The following is a 12,533-nucleotide window of genomic DNA, read 5'->3' on the forward strand; positions in this document are numbered from 1 at the left end:
GGCTAATCACCCATTAGTTTACACATAATTGGTCCCGAATCCTGGTCCAATCACCAATGTAATCTACATTTAGGACAGTTATTTTAAATTTTTTGCCATCATTTACCTAATGGTTTCTTATTGGACAATTTTATTTCGCCCTTAGAATAAAAATATATTTTCCTTGGGGTCGAGTGTCGCCTACCATTTTATCGACGTGTGTCTCCAACTACCCCCATTTAGCCAACTATTTTATATTTTGGGATTTGGGACATGTGTCTTGATTTTGGGAAGAATAAGAATTTATGTTATACGTTTAAGATTAGGCTCGAAATAGAGTTGAGGCCGTTGATACATCTTACATCGACGGTCGAGGTGAAAGGGGTCCAGGTTAATTCCTTTCACCATAACAATGATAACTTGCAAAGTGACGATGGCCAAGTTGGCAACAAAAAATGACACATTATTAATTGAATCTTAATGGATTAGAAGACTACGAGTACATTGTACAATGTACACTTGGCATGTGGGCCATAGCCCACCTATGACTATGTAAATTCACCAAAAAATAAAATAATCTCTCTATAGCAACCGACAAATTAGCCAACTATATTAATTTTTTGTTCCATGTGAAACAATTAATTTGCCTATGTTTATTTACATGCCAATTTTTTTTCCCAAATTCGGTACAATTATCATTAAATTTTGATACGAAAAGGAAAATTTTGCCAATAAAAAATTATTTTCTCCCTTGCCTCGAACAAAAAAATTGCCCTCAATTAGAAATTTTCCCTACACATTAAATGTTAAATTCACCATCATTTTACATATTTTTATTAGGAGAGGTTTCCTAAAGTTATTCCTGATGAAGATTATGTGGGTGAGGATGAGGATGAGGATGCCCCTGATGTTCAGCCTCAAACACAAGGAGACAAGATGGCTCTAGAGTCTTCCATGACTTATCTTAGGCGTATTCGTAGGAGGACATAGACTACTATGAGCCTTGATCTTCGACACTCTAGCTGTTATTTTGATATATGTTTTGAACTTTTGATTCCATGGATTTCATAATCCATGAATATTGTAGACATGTGACAGTGACACTATGTTTAACTTTATATTATGTTATTCAGTTTTTTTCCTTTAGAAATTCGCTTTTATACTTATGCGATCTATACAAAATTCTGTGTGCGTTAAGTAGCTTCTATTTATCTCAATTATTGTGTATTTGATGTTAATTGACTAAAAGATGCATGAAAAAATCTTTAAATTTCATGAGTTTTTCGCTTTTCCAAGTCCTTGCTGAGTCTTGGCCGAGACCGTCCGCCAAATCCAAGTCTCGTAACACTGCTTCTTATATATGATGCTGATAGCTGACTAAAAGTTTGAGTTTGTATTGAATATTGAATTCTAGTTTTTTTATCATAGAAAGAGGATAAAATGAAATTGCAATAAACAACTGGAAAAATCTACATGTTTTAGTATATCTAAAAAATCCTTAGGTGCAATTTTTTTGTCAAAAGTTTGGCCTGACGCTTTACAGTGAATATGTGCATTTCACAGCATTAATTTTATACTCAGTAATAGATGTCTGCAGAAATCAAGAGTATTAATTTTCAAACAATTCTCTATGGAATTGCTGAATTAGATGTGGCAATCAAATGTCATGTTTTTAACTTCTGTGTTGGTACATTTTCATCATGAAGCTTCAAGTTTGTTTAATTAATGAAGCTTCTGGATGTTAGAACTTGGGTTAGTTTGGTGGATGCATAAATTGAGTCTTTTGAATGCAATGGTAGAATATTTGAGTCTGTTTCTGACACAGATTGCACTAGTTTGTATAGTTCTACTGGTTTATGAGACTTTCGTAGTCCAGCATCATTCACAAGTCAGGTCTTGCCAATGTTCTCATGGCTTGTAATGGTTGTGTTCTCCTGATTCAAAAAGTTATATGGGGTTAGTCATTTTATCTTTTTATTACCTGAAGGTTCAAAAGCGTCTTTGGGGAGCAGGTCAATCAACTAACTTCTCCACATTAAAAATCACAGGCTTGTCTGATGTTCCTTTGTTTAGTGATGTGACATAAGCATTTGTGAACCGTTGGGACCCAAGTCAAGATTCTTTACAAAGTCATCAAATTGGTCAGCTCTCATGTTATTTAAAAATAATTGCTTTTAAAAACAGTTTAAATATTTCAAAATTTGCATTTGTTTCAATATAATTGTTTTTACTCATCCTGCACTCTTTGGACAAATATTACAATATCTGTACTATTTACAATATCTGCACTCTATTTTAAACAAAATGTCTTTATAAGCTAATTATATCTCATTTCTGAAAACCAACTGTGGTAAACGAATAGCAAAAAGAAAAGAAAAGAATAAGCAGTTAAAAGTAGAAACCTTTTATGTGGCTTTTGCCTATGATCTTTTAATTCCTCAAAATATGTTATATGACCATGTTTTTTTGCCTGAGATACTTAGGGTTAGGGGACTCAAGACTGGGAAACATTGTTGGCTGGGATGCAATTCCACTTCATGCTATGTAATTCATATAAAATATTATCTTCATTTAGGTAGGTTGTACTTGTTTACAGAGGTCTTTTGTGTAAAGTGTGTAATAATCCTAACCCGTGGAATAATAGATACAATGTATCAAATATAAAAACAGTAACGAGAGTGGTAATTGGAGTCACATTTGATAGCTAATAGTAATTCATATGAAATATTATCTTCATTTAGGTCGGTTGGTACTTGTTTACAGAGGTCTTTTGTGTGAAGTATCTAATAATCCAAACCCGTGGAATAATAGATACAACGTATCAAATATAAAAACAGTAACGAGAGTGGTGCAATTAAAACCAAATAAGTGTTCCCACGTTATACCAGTGACAATATGCAAATATCCGAATATTTGGAAATTTCATGCAATGTATTAAAAACCTGATCAGCAAATACAACTTCTTAATACAAACAAGGTGCAAGGTACAAATTGATAAGTAGAACCTGTTTGTACGTGCAGATTTCCTTTGCTGTCCACCGTTGACTGTTAATACACTCAGTCCTTGTGATCGAACTGGTCTCAAATCTGGTGACTGCAGGTCCGAGTGAATTAGTTCATAGTCTCCTTGGTCCTGGTTAGTTGCTTAGTATGTATTGGCACACCATGGAACTGAACCACCAGTTGTAGAGATGAAACGTTGTCCTTCGAAGACAAATCGCAGGTCCTGTTAGGATATCACGATTCAAGATACCTGGATGCGAGCCTTGCAAAAGACACTTGCGGCTGTTAACTAACCACCACGCTGATGAAGTTGACTTGCGGACCAAGACTATGAGGTTTCATACTCTCGTCAATCAATCACCGTGAGAAGCCATGGACTGTTGCAACCACCCGTAATCTTCCAGGGTAACTTGTGATATCATACCCGAGTTCCTTCCATGATTACTAATGGCTCCTGTCTTTCATTATCTCTGCGGTGAAGAGCAGAAGTCCCAGTGGCACTATCTTCAAAGCTACAGTTTGCATTACTTCCTTCCAAACGGACTTCTATTTGTAAAAACAAACTCCACCATGCCCATACCTGTTTAGCGGAGGTTCTCTTGATGCAGACCCAATATGAGCAATATCTTTCCATACTTATTCTTATCAGAAATAAATCTCCAAGAGCAGCTGGGCCTACGTCCAACTCCTCACACTTGCCTTTAAGGGGTTTCGTCCTTAAGAGCGACTAATCACATTTAAGCAACTGAGATTGTCTTCAAGATATTGATATATTTCATGGTGTCAATCCCAATGTAGCTCCACACTTTTATAACCTTGATATGAGGGGAAATATAAACAACTAGGCAATGTGGGATAAGAGCCACTTTCGTCTTTTAGTCACTTAAGTTACTTTTGTCATAAAGTGACTTTAAGTCATAAAGTAACTTTATAAATCAACTTTATAAAATAAAGTGACTTAACTATAGGAAGCTCCACACTTAAATATTTCCCCAATGAAACCAAATAGAATCCTGTGATTGGCTGGCATCCTCAAAATAAATGTCGTTAGCCTATTTGGATGGAAAGATAGACCAACAAGGCGCCATAAGGCCTAGCGCAGAGAAGGGGACATTACAAACTGTCATTTGATTATGTGTTCAATGTTAAAACTTAAATAGATACGTTTCTCATTATTGTTGAGAAGGTTTAGTTTTATGATTTTCCTCTGTAGAAATTTGCTGAGGCCCCAATGGACATGAACACAAATTACTCATTGCCAGTGCTCTTCTGTTTTTACTACATTACTTTTTGATGTTACGGTCTGTTCTGTACATGGCCAACTTCCTCTGTAGATGAGCCCTTATATTCCTTATGCTCCAAGAGAATTTCTGAATTTGTTTGAATCTGCTCATAATGGAGGACAAAAGCTACCCATTATTAACTTGAAAAGGTTGAATGAGGATATCTACAAGTTTTAGAAGGACTCTGCTAATCAGTCAGTCAAATTAAATCATAGGCTGGAACTTTAAATGTTACTCTCTTACAGGTTTGACACAATTTTTTTGAGAAGTTAAATATAGTCTTCTTTCTCATATCCATCCAAACAATCCTTGAATTTTGATATGACACTCTTCCTCCCTGTTAATGACAGTATAGAGCTATAGATATTTGTTTTTCAAAGTTTTGGTTGCTTCCAGAAGGATTACATGAGTGCCCCATCTGTTGAGAGCCCTTATCAATCAAGTAAATCAAACAAGCACAGTCTTTCTGTTGAAAAGTTTTTACAAGCTTTGATGCAACATATTTTAGTCACTGCCAAATAAGGTATTGTTTTGTGTCTCTTAGGAGAAGTTATGTAATTCTCAGACAATATTCTCGCAGTTGTCATCTCACAGATTGGTTCTAGAAATAAAAATAAAAAATATATACATTAGAGGATCTGCATCTGCTATATCACAGCTGTAACACGGCTGTCCATTCTTTTTCAGACCTTGCAGTTATCTGCAAATTTAAATGGAAACTGCCTGATGCATGGATCCTTGAAAGTTAGATGATCAACTGGTGGAGTATTTAGAGATGTGTCAAGTGTATCTACTTATGAAATATTTCTGTCAAGTGTACTCTTGAGGTCAACTACTTTGATGATTAGTCTGTGATCTGTCCAGAATTTTTGAAATAAGCAAGAAAATTACAAATTTGTTACTACGGCTTCTTGAAAAAACTATATTAAGATTTTTGAGATTGTGTTTTCAGTGCTGTATTTTAGTAGTTACTCCTAATATACCCATATCAAATCTTTTTCTCCATCTCCAATGTTTTGAGCCACACCTTTGGATTCATCACAAGGGATTGAAATTAAACTGTAAAAGAACTATTCGTTTAGTTCTGGTTTTCATGTAGGTTATGATAAGGTACTAAACCTAACGTGTTGGGTTTGCTTATCATGGGTAGTTTGTCCTGAAAAGAAACACATTGCATATAATTTTGTAGAGGAGACAGGATTCCTACCTTTATAATTTAGTATTTGTAATTGTCATAGTAAATTTTTTATTGATTACATTTTTGAAAATGAAATAATTAAGTACATTCCAAACACTTTTATTCTTTTTGATGGTTTGATAAGGTGTAAAATCTAGCATGTCAAGTTGGCTTGTCTCGGGTAGTTGTCCTGAAAAGAAAGGCATTGCTTATAATTTGTTGAGGAGACATAATTTAAAATTTTTACTTTGGTAATCTAACACTTATAATTGTTACAGTAAAAATATGTTTGATTATATTTTTGAATATAGAATAATTCAGCATATTTTAAATACTTTTATTCATCTCTTCTCAAGTTTATCAAACCTAGCAACATGTTAACCAGGTCAAAATGCAGGTTAAAATGTCCTATTGTAACTAGGCATAATATTTTGGCTTTTAATAGGCATGTAACAGAACTTTTATAGGCATAAATTCTAAACAAGTTGGATTTTTGACTTGCTAGGCGGACAAGCGGTCCTACAAGGCGTTCATCTAAGGGGGGCTGGACACCAGAAGAGGTAGTTGACAAAATGTGTTATGAAAGCATTTTAATTTGTTTGCCTTCTTGTGAAGCATGCATTATAGGCCATGAAATTGCAGGATCGAATGCATGATGTTTGTTGTCCCTAATTGAATCAGTTTTGTCAAAGCCTCAGTCTCATAATATATTTGCAAACCTGAACTGCATTTCATTTTAAAATCTTTCCAAAGGAGTTTAATGAGCCTTATTTGTAATTATATTCAAGATCAATGTGTAAATAGCTGCTGTATTTTCTATATTAAACTAACGATTTGGGCTCAAAATTTGGTGTAGTGGGCAGTTTTATGAAGTGTCTGAACTTATGTCCATATATTCTTTTTGCGGCAACAGGCTTCCTTTGTCACTTTTAATGTTTCCATCATCCCTTTCATCCACTTGTGGCTTTTTGGTTGTGGTTTCTAGATGTCAAGGTTGATCTAGCTTTTCTTTGCTCTGAATTGTATTTCAGGATGAGATTTTGAGGAGAGCTGTACAGTCTTACAAGGGAAAGAATTGGAAGAAAATAGGTATTGTTCTATTTCCAATGGCTTTTATCTTAATACTTTCATATTCGATAGACTACACTTGTATCTCTTTCTTGCTTATTTCAATTTAATTTGTGAATATCTCGGAATAAATCAAAAAACTCTTTTTAATAAAGATTTGTCATCTAGACAACTGATAATATTATAGTGGGGTAATATGAGATAGGGATACAGATGATAGATTATGTTATATACTTTTTGGCTTTTCTTTCACTCTAGACCACCTATTGCTAGAAAATAAATTGGTGAAAATATAGAATGGCAGTCTCCAAATTTGTTATGTCATAGCTGAAGCAAATGCAAAAAATAAAAATAGAATCCAAAATAGACCATTAAAAATTTCTCAGTAGAATAACTAGGTAATTTTGATTTTGAAATGCTTGTCTGACTTGGGATGATGTGTTTACAATAGGAGTCTGGCTTGTAGAAAGTGCAATAAAATTCATCTCGTTTACCACTACAAAGATCTGTCAGGATTTAAATGTAATATGACTCTTTTCTATGTATTATTGATCAAGTATAGGTTTCATAGCCACATAAATATGTATCAGATAAATGATTTGGTCTGCAACTGCAATATACCTACTGTTTATATGCATGATAAATATTTAACAAATTCATATTGAATATAAATATAAATGTTATATTATATATAAGAATAGACAGGTGTGGATGAGTGAATAGTGTGGTATGTTAATTTAAATTCATTAAGGGACGTGTTTGATATGACTTGTACCTTCAAGGTGGGAATTCATGTTACTTTGTAGCAGTGGTTAAGAACTGTTCAGGATAAGACTAGGCATATAACATATTCTTCTGGATTGGAATGGCTTAAACCCCTTAGAGCACTTGTAGAATATGATAACCCCTTAAAGAACTTGCACTTGTAGTTCTTATAACGTATTCTTCTGGATTGGAATGGCTTAAATACTGTAGAGCACTTGTAGAATATGATAACCCCTTAGAGCACTTGTGGTTCTTACAACATATTCTTCTGGATTAGAATGGCTTAAACCCCCTAGAGCACTTGTAGAATATGATAACCAATATGATGCGATAAATCCTGACAATATCTACACATAATCAAACCATTGGGATCAATCTATATCGGAATTACATAGTCTCACGATCTGACTTTTGGATTCTACATAAAGTGACCCAGTATTCGACATCAAACCTAGTTTTGGATACTATATTTGGAAGAATAACCCATCTAGTGAGAGCCAAGTAATGTTGTCTTGAAACATATCTGGACCATTCTATGGTGAAAATAACAACATCATTTGGGTTTTTCCCATCATGTAGCTAACTTCTGTTCAAATATACGTAATTAATTTAAAGCTTAACGCTAGTCAACGTTATCGTTTGTTTCTAATAATCACTTATGTTGTGAATGGAAGATGGAAATATATTTTTTTAAATATTAATTTTTTCTCACTTTTGACTTCATTTTTAGACTTTTATCAATGAACTTCCCTTTATTTTTAAGGATTTTTCCTAAGCTTTATTTTATTTTTTAACAACTTCATTTTGTTTCCTTGTGCTTAAATTACATTTTTCAAATTTATTTTCATTAATTTGGAATGTAAAAATTGTCATTCTACGAAGGAACTTGGAAAATGATGGAAAATGTGTGGGAAGAAGATGGGGAAGGTTGGGTGGTGGAGAGGCCTGGAGGGTGAGAGATGTTTCTTTAATTATTTTATTTTATAGAATGTAGGTATGTGATCCCTGAACACTCGTATGATAGTCTCCATAAGATCAGCAGACAGATATCAGATTGTCAACCAAACAAATTTTTAACCACCTTGAGAGGATGCATTATGCAGAACCATATGTTCAACATGATGTAATTGCAATGGAAGTAGGAAAACTGAGCATAAAGTTGCAAGGACACTTACACATACACCTGATACACAGATAACTTGGAGAAAACCTAAAAGATTAAAAATCCAGCAAGAGTGAGCATTGTGCTGCTCATAACACTATCCCATTGAATTATACAATTACACTACCATTATGGTTATTGGGAACCTTACAACATGTATAATGCTTCACAACTGCTAGGAAACCTTGCAACTCAGAAATCCTTTCTTTGACACTTGCAATCTCACAAAGAAGATGAGAAAATAATATTCTGACATGAGCAAACCTGTACAAGTTTGATTTTTCACATTAGATGCTATTCCTTCATTCTCCCATTATGCCAAAATGAAGAACAAACGCTGAATGAAACAGTTGAAGTGTCGAAACCCTTAGTATTCCACTCTTTGCTTGCATGGTAACATTTTTGCCACTTTTGACACTTGCAATCTCAATTCCACCATGATAGCTGGGTGTTGGCTATGTTAGATGATGTTTTTGCCAATTGTATACACTGGTGATTCCCCATTGTTGTTTTTTACTCGGGATACAAGCTTGCATTATGCTATAGAGATTCCTGATGTGCTTTGTGTCACCTCAGAGTCCTGCTTGCCCATTCTCATCTCCAATTTGCTAGTCACCTCCTTGACTGAAATTGTTGAAACATTAAAAAACAGAATTAGTGGAAAAACAGAATGATTATTGTATCAACAATGATCAACCTGCTCTAAAACCATGAAACTTTTAAAAAACAGAATTAATGGAAAAATGGAATGATTATTGTATTGTATGGAACGATAATGTTGATTATTGTATTAACAATGAACTCTTAAATAGAGGTTACAAATGCTAATAATAGCGTGGACAAAAAAAGAAAAGTTGTCTAAATAAAGACATCTAAATAAAGCAACCTAAATAAGAGAGCCTAAATGACCATTAACAAAGGTTCTAGAAGGATGAGCTCTAACAAGATTCTAAAAATATTAAAAATACTCTAATAGTTCCCCACAACCCTGCTGCTACAGCATGATTAGACTTGATTTTTGGATTGTCATCGCTAGAAGGGGTTAGAAAAATCGTATTTTCAAACCTAATTTTTTGAATTACCCAAATGTATTTTTTTTTCTTGTTTTTATAAAATTGTTTGTGGTCTTTTGTTTTTGGTTTGGTCAATAATATGAAGGGTTAGGGTCCTATATTGTATTTATAGTTTATCCAAAAACATATCAAGTTGGCTAAGAGGATGCTGACTTTCACAAAGAGGAATCTAGAGGCTTTGCAAAAGAAAGTATCGTAGATTAAGAAACTTGCTAAAAGCTAATAATCCAGAAAAGCTGAAAGCAAACAAAGACTAAGCAGTCCTGTGAAATAATTCAAATCCTTGATATCCAATCCCAATTGAAAGACTATGTTGCTTGTACCAAAACTAATTGACAGAAATTCTCTAGTTCTTCTTGGTGAATCGGACGCAAACCCGGTTCAACTCTGTCGTGGATTTGAGATGGAATTCACACTGCACTTTCAGGTTCTCTCTTGAATTTCAAATCTGATTGTAATACTTTTTAAGATTGGATTTTACACATGTTGTATTGCTGGGTTATAATACAATAGAAAATCTGAAGTTGTGTTAAACTGAGTATTTAAGTGAGCATCTATTGGTTCATTTGCTGGTTCTGTTGTGTTCCAAAATATGTTGTGAGATAAATTTGAAAATATCCATCCGGGATATTATAGTGGTATTAGAGCATCAAACCTGTCATCCTGTTGGGTATAGCCAGAGGTTACATTAGAGCTTAGTTGTAGATAAAGAGATGGAGTAATGGGGTATTTACAGTTTTAAAAACATTATTAGAATCAATCTTTGCAAAAAACCTATTCGGATTTATTATTATTTAAAAACAAAAATCAATGTCACCAATTATGCTTGCAATATTTGAAGCAGAGAACATTAGAAATGGGTGTTTGATATATAATGTAATGCCCTGCCCAAAGATCCTTGGAACAAGGATAAATAAAGGCCAAGATATATATATATATATATATATATATATATATATATATAAACAAGTATGAAAGCATACAACAACATCATACAGGGCTCACGAACATTGCAACGGAAGACTTAAGCACCATACCGACATCCAACAAATCTCCAAACACCACAACCAAATTGACACGCTCAATAGAAAGACGAAAGCCAAAGATGACAATAGAACGTATAATCTTAAATCTGTCAAAGCATGGAAACACTAGCATTCCTAAAAGGTACTCAAAAGCCCAAATTGCGTTCCTCGAAAAACAATGGAGATGTCCCCTGTTTTTCGTGTGAGAGAAATCACAATTGACAGTCTCGCACGAGGAAGTACCTCTTCGTGCGAGAAAGTACATTGAACCACGCGAGGAAAACACCATCTTGCACGAGGAAGTGTTGGGTTTAGTAGCTAGAAGCATTGCTCTGGTGCTGAGGTTTGCGGGAGGAAGTGCCAGGAGCCATGCGAGGAAATGTAAGGCCTTGCAAGAAACTTCCACAATCTCGTGCGATGAAGTATAATCTTGCTCGAGGAAGTTCAATCTTGCGTGAGGAACCACAACAACACACCAAAAAAAAAGAGGATAAAAAACTAGAAAAGAAGATTTCTCCACATCAGGGAGTACGAGGTCCACAATCGAGGCAAGACACTCGAATCATAACTACTAAACGACGAAAGTTGAATCTAACCATCTAAACATGGTAGTGAAGGAAATGGACTGAAAGCAACATTGCAATATACTGAAACAAAGAACTAAGTGCGTGGTTCCTCCCAACCATAATAGCATCATGAGACCTCAAAGGTCCTAGCAATGTAACATCCCAAACTACCAACTAGAGAGTCGGAGCTGTCTTATGAGGACATCACTGCTAATGTGTAATAACATCATAAGAACAAGAAATCTAACATGCTAAACCAATAAGCAATAGATACTCCAACTAAGCAAATAACATCATCTAATCATATGCTAAACATCATAATAAGGAAATGTGTCAAATAAACTAACATCATCTAAACATGATATCTAAAAATTCCAATGAAAGCATAAATCACAAGAAAGCATACTTTGGAACCTAAAGTATCAAGTGAAAACATCAAGCAATGGTCGCACTGGAACAATAGACTGTCTTTGTACACCGGTCCCCAACAGTGGTATAGGTAGCTATGCCTCCCAACCATGTGAAAGCTGTAGGTCCACTACCGCAGTGCTGATGGAGATAATGATCCAACCACAAACACACATAAAACAAACGTCCATGGCTCACACTCACGCTAGACAGTAATGAGAACTGAAACCAAGATCATGAGACAATGCATATACAACAGGTCCTGTTTAGACACTCTATGGGTAACTATGTAGGGACTATACTAGAGAGTAATACACCTTGTACTCCCAAGCTAAATCAAATGTGAAAACACTCTCAAGGGACTCCCCTGGAGGCCATCACACTAATGCAAACACTGACTCAAGGGACTCCCTTGAAGGCCAATGCACAATATCCTCAGAATCAAACCGAAGGACAAAACCTTTTTATTATCTTAGTTTTATTACCTAGTAATATAATTAGTTATCACTTGTTTAAAAACTCCTTCACACTAACCCTTTGGGAAATGGTCACCAAGGCTGCCAGAGAAGCCCCTCCATTGCCTACCCTACATACCTATGCTCATCACACGATGAGTGCCTGTAGGCATGCATATTCCCAACCCAACCCCAATGAACATAACTCCACCGAAATACATTCGAGAGTTCAGGTCTCGCAAGTCACCCGATAAATGCATGTGCACATGTGCTCGTGTGTGGTGCACCACCATCACAAAGATCATAAAACAAGGGTTGGATGAGAACACAAGCAAAATAACACTCAACTGAATTTAAGATCGGGAGTGTGGATTCTACACGAATCCCAAAGAACAATAAAAACCATACATCATGAACGAACTCAACTGACCTCAATCCGGGAGTATGGATTCTATAGGAATCCTAATGATGCAACAAAACCAAACATCATGAACTCATTCAACCGGCCTCAATCCAGGAGTATGGATTCTACAGGAATCCTAGTGTCTGTGAAATAACAACAAAAGTTC

General features: G+C 35.0%; 1 protein-coding gene across 1 annotated transcript in view; it reads left to right on the forward strand.

Moving 5' to 3' along the window:
* Positions 1-12,533, forward strand: part of LOC149562189 (transcription factor MYB3R-1-like) — an 86,388-nt gene that overhangs the window by 6,678 nt on the left and 67,177 nt on the right. Inside the window, exons 2-3 of the mRNA XM_089825733.1 lie at positions 5,948-6,002; positions 6,474-6,531. Of these exons, the coding sequence (XP_089681859.1) occupies positions 5,948-6,002; positions 6,474-6,531 (113 nt within the window). The remainder of the gene's footprint in view (positions 1-5,947; positions 6,003-6,473; positions 6,532-12,533) is intronic.

Source organism: Cupressus sempervirens, chromosome 4, assembly GCF_028749045.1.
Source record: "Cupressus sempervirens isolate cs-2001-9-10 chromosome 4, ASM2874904v1, whole genome shotgun sequence".
Taxonomy (NCBI): domain Eukaryota; kingdom Viridiplantae; phylum Streptophyta; class Pinopsida; order Cupressales; family Cupressaceae; genus Cupressus; species Cupressus sempervirens.